Raw genomic sequence first — 13,024 nt, forward strand, 5'->3', positions numbered from 1 at the left:
GCCACGAGGCTTTGGGCAGGCGACATTTCCCCCTTGAGCCTCTGTCACTATTCTGTGGCGGTCCTCTTTCCAGGGGGCCAATCACAGGTAAGGATGTTTGGACTGACACACAGCAGATGCTTGAAAATGCCAAGTCCCTTTCCTTCCACATCGTGCTCTGGTTCTTTTCTGCTCGGTACCCCATCCTTAAATACCATCCTCTCTTCTTGTCCCTCTGCCTCTTGTTCCCATGCCCCTTTGGCTCATTCACCCCAACCAGAAGCAGCGCTGGGTGCCATAGCTGGGTCCTGGGCCCAAAGAAATGGTGTCCAGGGCCTGAGCATGTTGGCTGCCTATGGGATGACCTTGGGCAATACATTCTGCAAATTGCAGGGATGGTACACATGTGACCCGTGAAGATGCTCATAAGAACATAAGGGGACAAGACTGACGGGGATGTCATGGTTGCATTTAATACTTGACAGTAAACTGCAGTCAGAACAGGGACACTGGTGTAGCAGCCAGAAAGAGGGAGGAGGAAAACAGCAGGCTTGAATTGTGCTCCTGTTTATCAGCTTTTCCGATGACAGCACGAATTCCTGGCTCCCCATCCTGGCCTGGCCTGCCAGGAAGCCCAGGAGGAGCCCCATCATCTCCAAGTCGCAGATGACTCTGTGACCTGGGACAAATGTGATGCTGTCTTGTGCTTCAGTTGCTTCATCTGAAAGCTAGGGAAGGGATAGTGGGACTACAGGCCATCTTTGCTCTCAAATGGAGCAAGTACAGACTCCTTGAAGCAATCAAGTCCCCAGACTGTGTCCGCTCAGAACCGCCTTGTCATAACTATCAAGACCCAACAAGGAAGGAACAGTCTGTCCTTTAATGAAGTGTGATTCCAAACAGCCTGCAGCTCAGCGACTGGCCCGGCGAGAGGTGGACATTACATCTGTTCCTTGCATCCTGTTGGAGAATTGGCTTAGCAACGAGGGAACTTGGAAGAGAACAGAATGTGGACACTTAGGGGCCAGAAGGCCCTGGCCCGCAGAGGCTGCCTCTCTTGCCAAGCCTGCCTCCAACCCCCTTTCCTGGAGACCTCAGAGGGTTCTGAGAATGGGAGCCCTGGGGTGAAGCAATGTTCATGGGCGTCAAGGGAGCTGGAGGCCAAATGCCTTTTCTGTATATGTTGGATCATTTTGAAAACTACTTGCAGAACTGCTTAAATGCCATTAAGGTGTTCACACCCATCTGCTGAAGAATCAATAGTCATAGTTAAAACTCCACCCTCTCTAGTTGCTTCCTGACTCTGAAGCCTCATTTGAGCCAGGCAAACTGAAGTCCCAATCCAGCCTCTGGCAGAGACTAGCTAGGTGCCCTTGGGGAAATTACTTAATCTCTCTGAGCCTCAGATTCCTCATAGGTAAGAGGGAAATAATCCTTGTACCTAACTTAGAGTTGCTGTGAGGAATAAATGAGATAATACATGGAAAGTGCTAAATAAATGTGGGCTGTCATTCTGGTTTGGAATGGTCTCAACAGATTAAGTTCTTAATAAGAGAATGAAATCTCTGGAGCCAGACAAGTTCTGCCCCTGATTCGCTATGTGTGATGAGAGGTAAGTTACTTTGGGCCTTAGAGCCTCAGCTTTGTCGTTTGTGAATAGACGATGCCATTCCCTGCAGCAGGAAGTGTCTGGTTCAGATGAGAAGAGCCAGGGCACAGGGCCGTACATGAATGCTTGGTGTCTTATCTCAGGAGCATGGTTGAAGGAATCGGACCCCAGGCTGTGGTCACCCTGGGACACCCCCTCCCTCAGGAGATGCTCCCAGTCTGCTTCCCAAAGCTGTGCTTCGGACCAGTCTCCAACAAGCCTTGGAGGCAAAGGGAGAAAAGTGAAAGCCCTGCCCCCTCCTCACCCACCCCAAGAAGGTTTTATTCTAAGCACCTCCAGCCAGAGCTGAGTGGATTGGAGAAGGAAGGAAGAAACCTTGTGACAGGTGGCAACTGCTAGTGACGCTGTCCAGCTGCCCCAGGTAACCCTTACCAGATGGGAGCAGAGCTAGGGCAGGGGTATGGCACCACCCATAGCCCTATAGCACCTAAGGCCAAAGCACCATTGCTCTGTGAAGTTCTGGGGTGAGGTGCTGCGTGTCCGTGACCTTTGGGGGATCTTTGCTCTGCCTTTACCATTCCTGACCCCCCCACCAAGCCCCAAGTCCTATTTACAGGACCCCCTTGTCTTGCTCTTACAAAGAGCCCACATAGTCTCTGTCTTCCCAGCTCATCTGAGCATTAGGTTCGTGGTCTTGAAAGTTCATGGGCTGATGTCATCTTCCTGTCCCACGTAGCTATGCATTTCACACTCCTTAAGCCCAGAGGAATGGCTGGAAGAGTGGAGTTTTCTGGCTGACTACTGATGCAGGTATAAGGGGTGAAGTGTGAACTGTATCACACTGGATTTGCTTTGACCTCTCCTGTGCCCATTAGGGACCTCACAGAGTGTGACACTTCTGGGGTACAAAGTAGGTAGCTTCATCCCACAGCCTTGTGCTGATCCCAGTTCATGGCAGTGCATTGGAGAATTCTTTGTTGGTCTCAAATCGGCCAAGGTTCATCTCCCAGCAAGCACAGATTGCAGGCCCAAGGTTGTGAGCGACATGATAGGCTCTGTCCACCACCCCACTGGAGAAAGAGGTTCCCTGTGCTGGATTCCCAGCTTGAAGTAGGGTCCCCCCCCAAGCAAAGTACACTGGGCTTGGGGTGTCCTGGGGCAGCCCTGGGTTGGGATTGCCCACTAAGGACTTCTCAGGGAAACTCACAGCATGCTGGTCTCCTTTTCATTCATTGAGGACTTCTCATTCATTGAGGACATCTTGGTAAAGCTCCTGTGGCTAGGATAGGAGGAGTGGCCAGTGTCCTCGCTCAGAGCATTGACCAAGCGGGAGAAGAAGGCCACCTTGAACTTCTTGAAGTCCTGGCCCATGAAAACATACAGAATGGGGTTCATGCAGCTGTTGGCAATGGCGATGGCAGTGGCAAGGGGCAAACCCAGGCTGAACACAACACCAGGTATGGCCTTGTGGTAGAGCTCCAGAAGGTAGAGTGTGTGGTAGGGGCACCAGCAGAGGAAGAACGTGATGATGATGGTCACAATAATCTTGAAGGGCTTCTTGTTCTTTGCCAGGCGGTTGCGCTGCAGCTTGCAGACGATGGTGAGGTAGCAGGCTGTGATGACAAAGACAGGGGCCAGGAAGCCGCAGAGAAAGCGGGTGAGAGTCACCACCAGCTGCCGGCTGTGCCCCACAGAGTCCAGTTGAAAGTGAACAGGCCAGGAGGAAGACCCAGGTGCGGACAGGCTAAAGTTGTTGAAGCAGGATATTTTCCCATCCAGATTGGCTGTGTCCCGGAAGATGAGGGATGGGGAACTCAAGAAGAAAGCCAGCACCCAAATAACCATGCAGGCCACGTAGGCCAGCCGGACGCTGCGGTGGTTCTGGGACCAGACAGGAAGGAGCACAGAGATGCAGCGGTCAAAGCTGATAATGGTCAGCAGGAAGACACTGGTGTACATGTTGTGGATGAGCAGGAAGTTGCTAATCTTGCACATGGCTGTCCCAAACACCCAGTGGTAGTCCATGGCAGCATAGACTATGTGGATGGGCAGGAAGACATTGAACAGGAAATCTGCCACAGCCAGGTTGAGGAACCAGACCGTGTTCACCGTCTTCTTCATCTTGAAGGTGGCAATGACTATCACCAAGCCGTTGCCCAAGATCCCAAGGAAGCAGATGATGGTATAGATCACCACCAGGAAGATCCTGGCTATCCTGCCTTCCAGGGGAGAAGACTCCTCCAAGATCATGATGGAGTCAAAACCATCCAGGTAGTCATCATCATAGGTGACAGAATCATTGTAATATCCATCCTCCATTTTCTGTAAAGCAAGATAGGGATCAGCAGGGGAAGAAGTTAACCAACCTGTCCTTACTGGCTCTGGTGAGGCTGGTGTGATGATTTAACCACTTCCTGTGTTGCTATTTTATTTAACGGACACCTCTCCAGCACTTCCTAGATGACAGGCACTATTCTTTTTTTTTTTTTTTTTTTTTGCTTGTAAATGTTTATTAAATCATTTGAGTAATCAGTTAAAACAAAGCCAAGTATTCATAGGTTCTTAAAGTGAATACAAAGACAATATGTCTTGGTGTATGGAATTTCTCTTCAATCTCAATCTACGTGAACAGTTTAAAACTGCTCTCTTCCTGGGTCATCACTAAAGTTGCTCAGCACTACTATTCTGGCATAGAATTTTATATGCAATGAAAGGGAGGTTTGCCCCTGGGGACTCCTTCAGCTCCTAGCTACAGTCTCTTGGGACTGGAAAAGCATTACTCTACCCTTTCTCTCCCCTACTTTCATTTAGATAAATATCTTGGATGCAAAAGGACTTGGGATGGCAAACATTTTTTCCTTTGTTCTAGATTGTCCGGGCAGCGTGGTCCACACCTACAATCCCAGCCCTTGGGAGCCTGAGGTTGGAGGATTGCCACAAATTGGAGGGGCTACATAGTGACTTTAAAGCCATTCTGAGCCACAAACTGAAAAGAAAATAAATTAAATAAATGACTAGATTTTTTAAAACCAATAAAGTATCTGAACAGGTTGTAAAGGGATTCTAAAACACAATTGTTAAAATTCTTGTTTGTGGGACTGAACTGCTCATAATTAAAAAGGCTCTTTGAAGTGCTTTTCAAAAGAAAATGTATCACGTTGATATGGAAGGAAAATCTAATTCTCTAAAGTAACAAGATTTTCTTAAAACACAGGACAGCTCATAATTACATTTATAAAACTGATGTAAAGAACAAGGGTTGTATACATTTTTTGAAACAGGGTCTCGCTATGTAGTTCAGGCTGGCTTTAAATTCACAGCAATCCTCCTGCCTCAGCCTCCTCAATACATGAGGTACCACACCCAACCTATTGTGTTTTATTGAGATTATTTCTTGTGTTTTTATGTTGGCAACAGGCACTATTCTTAGTACTTGGCATATATAAACTTGTTCAGTCCTCACAACTACTCGGTGAGTAAGGTTATGAACCCCAATTTTAAAATGAGGAGACTGAGGCACAGAGAGCTGAAGTCGGTTGTCTAGGAAAAGGCTGAAATGTGATTCAAACCCAATTGTCAGTTTCTCCTCTTGACAACCATCTCTTCTGTCTCTTTGGGACCCTCTGTTTCCCTACAGTACAGTGAGGGGAGGCAATTATTCACCAAAAATCCCTCAAATACTGGAAGGATTCCAACAGTGCTAAGTGCAATGAGGGAGAGAGATATGGTGCTACAAACTGGGTTCCAACCCATGGTTCCAAAGCCCAGGGGACAGCTCTGCTAGTGTCCCTCCCCCCTGCTGCTACCCCATCTGTGGTCACTGGCCCCCTCTGGAGACATGAGTTCTGACCACAAGAGTCCCTCACTATTCACTGTTGTGGTGCCCGGAATACTCAAATGTGGGTCCTTGGCCAATCAGTCCCTGTGCACAGCTGGTGACACCTGCAGGAAAGAAGGGGATCAGGTAAATCCAGTTCTAAGAACCAGAGAGCTGAAGGGGCTCAGAGCCAGAAATGGGAGCTATTGAAGTTATTCCCATTTGATAGAGGAGGAAGCAGAATTTCAGAGTAGCGGAGTGTGATCAGCCAAGATCATCCTGCTGGGAAGTTGCAGACCCCTTGAACCCAGATCAACTGGCTTGACCTAGATCATCAGCCAGACTCTTATCCCAACAGTTCCCTCCCCCAGGATCTTAGGAGAACCTAAGGGGCTGGGTACAGGGAAGACACAGAGGAGAGAGCATGCAAGGCTCCATGCTAATGTGCACCAGGGCAGGACCGGAGAGTGCCAGGCAGGGCTGGGCACAGAGAAGACCAAAGAGATGACCTCAAAAACCTGTGGGTGCCAAGGAACTTTATTTAATTGCTTCATGTTATTTCATCTTCTCGGGGCCTCTTTCAGGCATCTGTTATTGCTTTTGATATAGGAAATGTGGAAAATGAGAATCAGAGAAAGCAGCAGTACTCTGGCAGAGGGAAGACCCATAAAGCCCTGAGGCTCACAGGGCAAGATAACATCTGAGAACCTGACTCTTCAGAACAATGCAGTAGAGGTTAAAGTCCCACTTTAGGGAAAGACTCAGGTTCCCTATTAACATATTCAATCCTTACAAGAATGCTTTGTTCTTCTTTTACTAGCCCCTGGCAACCACCATTGCTGTTCCTTGAGTCACTCACCACCCCCTCTGATTGCTTATGTGTACTCAGTAAATAGCGGCAAGCTTGGAGAGTCTTTTGTTCTTGCCTAACATGAGGCATTGACCTCCCAGCCCCTCATTTATCTGAAAAATTGTCTTTGTCTTTTATCATTTGCTGTACCCCTCAAGCAGGTAGTCATAGGGATTGGTCAGTTACCAGTATAGTAGCATTTTCGCTGGGCATATTCTGGCCCTGAGGGTGCCATCAATGAGACACAGGCCCTGCTGTCACAGTGGTCTGGTGTAGAGATGGACATAAAGACAGCCACTGAACATCTCCCTTGTGGACAGCTGGACTGGCATTGCCTTCAGGCCTCCTGACACCTTTTGGGGTATTTTCTCAATGGATGGAAGAACAAACTGGTACCCTGAAGCCTTTATAAGCATGCGAGGTCTTCGAGGCAGTCATCATTTGCAAGGTTCAAACCCAGTCCTGGCCACCACCCAGCAGTGTGGCTTTTGGCACATGATTTCTCCTCTCTGATCCTCAGTTTCTTTATCATTAAAATGAAGCTGGGAATTTAGCTCAGTGGTTCCAGCGCCTGCCTCACAAGCGCAAGGTCCGGAGTTCAATCCCCCGTACCAAAAAAAAAAGTGCTTCTAAAATGAGAATAGTTACTTCACAGAGTCAATTTAAGAACTGAAGGCATCTCAGGAGAAGGAGGAGAAAAACTTCAAGGCATTCGTCAGTCTGGGCATGGCCCGTGCCAACGCCCAGCTCTTTGGCATCTTGGCAAAGAGAGCCAAGGAAGCTGCAGAGCAGGACGTTGAAAAGAGAAAATAAAGCACTGTTGGGGTCTTATAATAAATGCGCAGAAAAGCTATAGCTGAAAAAATATTTAAAAATCAGTAAAGAACTAGCTGAGAAAGAAACCAGGAAAGCAATTCTGTTCAAAAATACACAGGAATCACTAAGGAGTTGAAAAACGTCTACAATAAAAATTTCATGGCATTGAAGAGAGAAACTGAAGAAGACAGTAGAAGATGGAAAGACCTCCTATGTTCACGGAACAGCAGATTTAATAATGTTCAAAGGACCATATAACCAAAAACAATCTACAGATTTGATACAATCCTCGTCAAAATATCAATGACAGAAAAAAAGAATCCTAAAATTCATATGGAAACCCAAAAGACCCTGAATATCCAAAGCAATCCTAAGCAACAAAAGCAAGGCTGGATGCACCACAATTCCTGATTTCAAATTATACTACAAAACCATGGTAAAAAACAACAACAAAAAAAAAACCAGCATGGTACTGGCACAAAAATAGACACGTAGACCAATGGAATAGAATAGAGAACACAGAAACAAATACAAACTACAGCCACCTGACTCTGGAAAAAGGTGTTAAAAATGTACAGTGGAGAAGAGACGGCCTCTTCAACAAATGATCCTGAGAAAACTGGATATCCATATGTAGAAGATTGAAATTAGATCCTTATCTCTTACCCTGCATAAAAATCCGTTCAAAATGGACCAAAAACCTAAGGATAATGCCTGAAACATGGAAACTGCTATTAGAAAGTATGGAAGGAACACTTGAAGCCATAGGTACAGGCAAAGACTTCCTGAATAGGACTCCAGTAGCCCAGAATAGTACTAAAAATGAACAAAATGAGACGACATCGAATTTAAAAGTTTTTGCACAGCAAGGGAAACAATCGACAGAGCGAAAAGAGAAAGTCTTGCCCAGTTATTCGTCTGACAGAAGAGTCATATCTAGGATATATAAAAAACTCAAAAAACTTGACACTAAAACATCAATAAATGGGCAAAAGACACTTCTCAAAAGAAGAAGTAAATACATAAATGGCCAATAAGTATAATAAGTATATGAAAAACTGTTCAACATCTTTAGCCACTAGAGAAATGTAAAACAAAAGTACAGAGATTCCATCTCATCCCAGTAAGCATGGTTGTCATCAAGAATACAAACAAAACAAAACAAAAACTTTTTTAAAAAGAAACCAATAAATTCTGGCAAGGATGGGGGTGGGGGAGGAGACCTTTCTACCATGCTGGTGGGAATGTAAATTAGTACAGCCACTAAAGCAATCAGTATGGAGGTTCCTCAGAAAACTGAAAATAAAGATACCATTTGACCCAGCCGCTCTGTTACATACCTGAAAGAATTAAAGTCAACAAAGGATACCTGCATACCCTGCATACCCATGTTTATTGTGGCACAATATACAGCAGGATATGGAACCAGCCTCGGTGCCCATCAACAGATGAATGGATAAAGAAAATGTGGTACATCTACACACGTTTATTGTACCACATTGGGAGTATTACTCAGCTGTAAAGAAGCATGAAATTATGACAGCTGCAGGAAAATGGATAGAACTGGAGATTATCGTATTAAGTGAAATAAGCTACAGTCAGAAAGATAAGTAACACAAGTTTCCCCAATATGTGGAAGCTAAAAGAGATGACATGAAAGTAGAAAGAAGACTACTATTAGACCAGAGGAAGAGAAGAAGGGGGAGGGGAAGGGTTATCAGGGAGGGTGACAAAGGGCTGAAAAAAGTTACTAATTATATCATCAAGAGATCATGATGCTGACATGAATTTATTGAGGCACAGAGGTGTCTGCTTCACTGCATTAAGTGAGATCACAGGTTATAAAACAGTACGTAAGGCATTGCCAATATTTTCTTTTCAAAAATGCATTAATATGTAGAGATATCAAGAAATTGTCTAGAATGGTGTTCACTTAACTGTTTAATCTGTCTGGTGCTGACCATGTTTTGTTGAAGAGTATTTTTGACTTGTGCTAATATAAAATGCATTTCAAAGCATGATGTTTTATACCTTAAACATGTAAGATTTTTCAATTTTACTCAGCAAAAACCTTTTTCCCATACCAGGGGTCAAACCCAAGCTGTTTACACTGAGCTACATCCCCAGTCCTTTTTATCTTTTTATTTTGAAACAGAATCTCGCTAAATTGCCCAAGTGGGACTCCGACTTACGATCCTCCTTTCTCAGCTTCTCTGCGTGCTGAGATTAGAGGCATGTTCCACCACATCCTGCAAAAGAAATTTTGTTTTGAGAGAACTTAGTTATCAGGAATGTGGAGCATTTATCTGGATGCTAGCATAGAGTAAGTCCTTAATAAATAGGAGCGACTCATTACTGCCCAGCGGTGCACAAATGATGAGCAAATTTGAAACCAGAGCTCTGATCAACCAGAGTGCATGCAGTTTGCGCCACCCAAGCTCTCCAAACTGGCTCCCAACCGCCAATCGATGCTTCCTTATAAATAATCCCAGCTTCCTGCCCCTAAATTCAGTACTGCTCTTTATAGACCTGAGGTTAAGCTTTATTACAGAAAGGTCATCTTTTTCTTTTATTAAATAAAACCAATTGAAAAATCCCATTGAGGAATCTGAGCTCAAGGGCTCAGCATTGCCCCTGAGGTGCCAGCCCACCCAGAAGGCCCAGAGAATATTCCAGAGGCGTCCCCAGAGGTGGCCCCAAGGGCACTGGAATTTAAAGGAAGACAGACACACTGGGGTGAGCTGCCCTCCTGTGACTGGGGGAGACTTGACTGGAGTAGAGGACAGAGCTGGGATCTGACATGGGCCCGGGACTGCGCTGAGCACTCAACCCAGATAGACTCACTTTAAACCCAGAAGAGGCTACCCTGGGGCTGAGGGAGACCAAGCCCCTCGGCTGAGCACGCAGACGGGGAGTAGGGAAGCAGGGATTTGAAGTGGATCTGTGGAGCCTGGACTCAACCATTGTGCCCATTGCCTCCGAAACTGTGATCCATGCAAGCTGATGACCACCACTAAGTGCATCCCAGAGGATGAAGTGACCGTGTCCACGTTCCCTGTGCTGGGTTTTGCAGGCATAGGGGGTGAGGAGATGGCTTTTCTAGGGTCCCTTCCCACCAGGAATTCACAGGCACAACACAGAGAGATGGTGAGGGCCATCAAGCCTGGAGGGCCCCAGACACTCAGAAAGGGGCTGTGACAAGCCTGAGAGTTTGAGGCTTCCTGGGGAAGGTGGCATCTGAGCCGAACTGTGAAGGACCAGTGTGGATTAAGCCAGTGGAGAGCGGCAGGCAGAGGAAGAGCGCCCCAGGCGTCTCCCCAGGCCCGGGCCCAGTCATGGGCAGTGGGGGTGGGGTGCAGGTGGATTCAGACGCAGTAGTGACGTCTGCAGAGATGCTGCCCTGGGTGGGTAATGCCGCTCATGTCTGGGGCCCTGGCTGGGCTTCGAGCAGCGTGAGGTCAGAGGCTGCCTCATTTCCTCCATGCGTCATTTCCTCCATGCCAAGCAGGGCTGGCACAGGTTGACATTGACGTCCTCTCTTTCCTTCTCCCTGCACTGGGAACTGAGTGGGTCATTTCCTCTCTAGGAGCGAGCACCCCTCCAGCAGTCCAGGAGAGAGGAAAGGAGAGGGCCCCAGTCTGAGCTTTGCCGCCAGCCCCTGCTCTGTCCCCACGCACAGCCACTGACCCGAGCCCATTTCTTTTGTTTGTTTGTTTGTTTTTGTTTTTGTTTTTGGTTTTTTTTGTTGTTGTTAAATTCTTTATTGGTACATTGTAGGTATACAACACAATTACATTGCTCATTGGGAATTGTACCTTTACATCATGCATCTTGGTTCTTATTTTTTCCCCATTCCTAGCCCTCCCTTCACGCCCTCCACCCTTCCCTATTTACAAAGACTTTATTTCCATTTTTTCCATTTCTCATCATTTTTTCCTTTCCCTTCTTTCCTTTCCCCTGCCCCTCCCACTACCCCTACCCCTTTGGACCTTTTCTTCCTATTTTGCATTATCGATTATTCATTCTAATCATTGGTACATTTTAGGTATACAATATAATGACATTCATCATTGGAAATTTGCACCTTTACATAATCTCTCTTGGTTCTTATTTTTCACCCTTGCCCGGCCCTCCCTTCAACCCCTCCAGTCCTCCCTATTTACACAGATTTTGTTCCTATTTTTCCATTTTCTCATATTAATCCCATTCCCTTCTATCCTTTCCCCTAGCCCTCCCACTTCCTTCCCCTTTGCCCCTTTTCTTCCTATTTCACATTACCTATTATACATTTAGTCCTTACTTACACTTTCAGTTTCTCACACCAGAGAAACCATTCGGTATTTACACATGTGTGTCCTATTTATTTCACTTAAGAGTATCTGAGCCCATTTCTATCACAACCCAGGCAGAACAGCAGACCTGGCTGAGTCCCACGTCCTGAGTCTATGGAACTCCCCTGTGACCTTGGCAGGGCTGCGACCTTCACTGTACCACGAATGCCTTATCTGTAAAATAGGTAACAGTCCCTACACCGCAAGATGGTTGCAAGGACTGAAGGTCAAATGTAAGGTACAACTGTCCCTTCATATGCAAATGGAATGGGTTCCAGGGGCCCCCTGGGGACCCCCAAATCCTCCACTTATCAAAAATAGTAGGGCTGGAGATTTAGCTCAGTGGTTCTGCTGCCTGCCTCACAAGCACAAGGTCCCAAGTTCAATCCCCAGTCAGTACCAAAAAAAAACCAAACTATATTATCTGCCTTTAACCTGTGTATGTCTTCCCATTTAAAAATCTTTGAACTATTTTATTCACATGCATTGATGCATTGACTGCACAGATTAATAGATGTGACTATGACATTTCCATATGTGCACATATTGCCCATTTACCACGTGTCCCATGTACTTTAAATTATCTCCGGTTGACTTCATATCCCCAACACATGTGCATTTATGGAAATAGTTGTTATAGAGGATCATTTAAGGACCAAAAAAATCACAGGAAAAAGTCTATACGTGTTCAGTATGGTAACAATTTTTTCCCAAAATATTTTCAATCCATGGTTGGTTGAATGCACAGATATAGACTCCCTACATAAGGGGGTGGGCTGTGCTTGGGCAGGGCCTGTTCCAGGACCAGGACTCTATTGCTGTCATTATTTATTATTATGATCATCATCATCATCATCATCATCATCATCATTGATTTCTCAGGCTTCAACTCTTAACTCCCCTTTGCCTGCCCAGAGGCGAGAAGGCCATCTGGAGGCCCGAGGGCCAGCCCATCCCTGCCCACCTGTGTCCCAGATCTGGGCTCATGCGCAGGATAGGAAGGACAAGGGCAAGGATTTTGCTTCTCTAAGCCCTAGGCTCCTCATCCCTCAAATGGGGGGTACAGATCACCCCCTCAAGGTAGTGGGAGCCCTGTGTGCAATGATAATAAATCCTTTGCCGACTGTACATTGTAAATTTCCTCATGAAAAAAGATGTATAACTGTATATCACCCTCCAAGAACAGTTCCAGTTTGTAGGGAAGAAAATGGGCCCAGGAAAGTGAAGTCACTTGCCTGACACCACACAGCTAGGAAATCTGACTTCAGAATCTTCCAAAGACCCCAGGTGAAAAGGCTCGGACTTCCTGTTTCCCTGACAGCTTAACAAGTTCTGGCTCTGGCACTCTAAGCTCTAACCCTGAATCCTGAGAGCCCAGACCCTCATCACATTCCCGACCCTCCCCTGGAGGCAGCTTCCCTGAGTCACCTTCTCTGAGTTCCCTTCCTCTTCCCCACAAGCTCTATACAAGCAGCTCCCACATGAAAACCACACTGCAATGCTGTGTGATTCTCGGTCAGTGATGCTGCCCACTGCTTTCCTCCGGGTGTCTTTTATGAAGCCTCCTGCCCAATGAGAAATGCCCTGCAAATTCATGGTAAAGAGCAGCATTGCTTCCCTGA

The 13,024-nt window shown here is 46.3% G+C and overlaps 1 protein-coding gene across 3 annotated transcripts in view; it reads right to left on the minus strand.

The window, feature by feature from the left end:
- Positions 1-427: 427 nt before the first annotated feature.
- Cmklr1 (chemerin chemokine-like receptor 1) overlaps positions 428-13,024 on the minus strand; it is a 185,699-nt gene continuing 173,102 nt past the window's right edge. For all 3 annotated transcript variants that reach the window (XM_087198369.1, XM_087198368.1, XM_004843621.4), the window contains one exon: positions 428-3,910. In XM_087198369.1, the coding sequence (XP_087054495.1) occupies positions 2,792-3,907 (1,116 nt within the window). In that variant the 5' untranslated portion in view covers positions 3,908-3,910 and the 3' untranslated portion in view covers positions 428-2,791. The remainder of the gene's footprint in view (positions 3,911-13,024) is intronic.

Source organism: Heterocephalus glaber, unplaced genomic scaffold, assembly GCF_053883595.1.
Source record: "Heterocephalus glaber isolate CG9 unplaced genomic scaffold, H.glaber_assembly_v1.0 deba00001687, whole genome shotgun sequence".
NCBI classification, from domain to species: Eukaryota; Metazoa; Chordata; class Mammalia; order Rodentia; family Bathyergidae; genus Heterocephalus; species Heterocephalus glaber.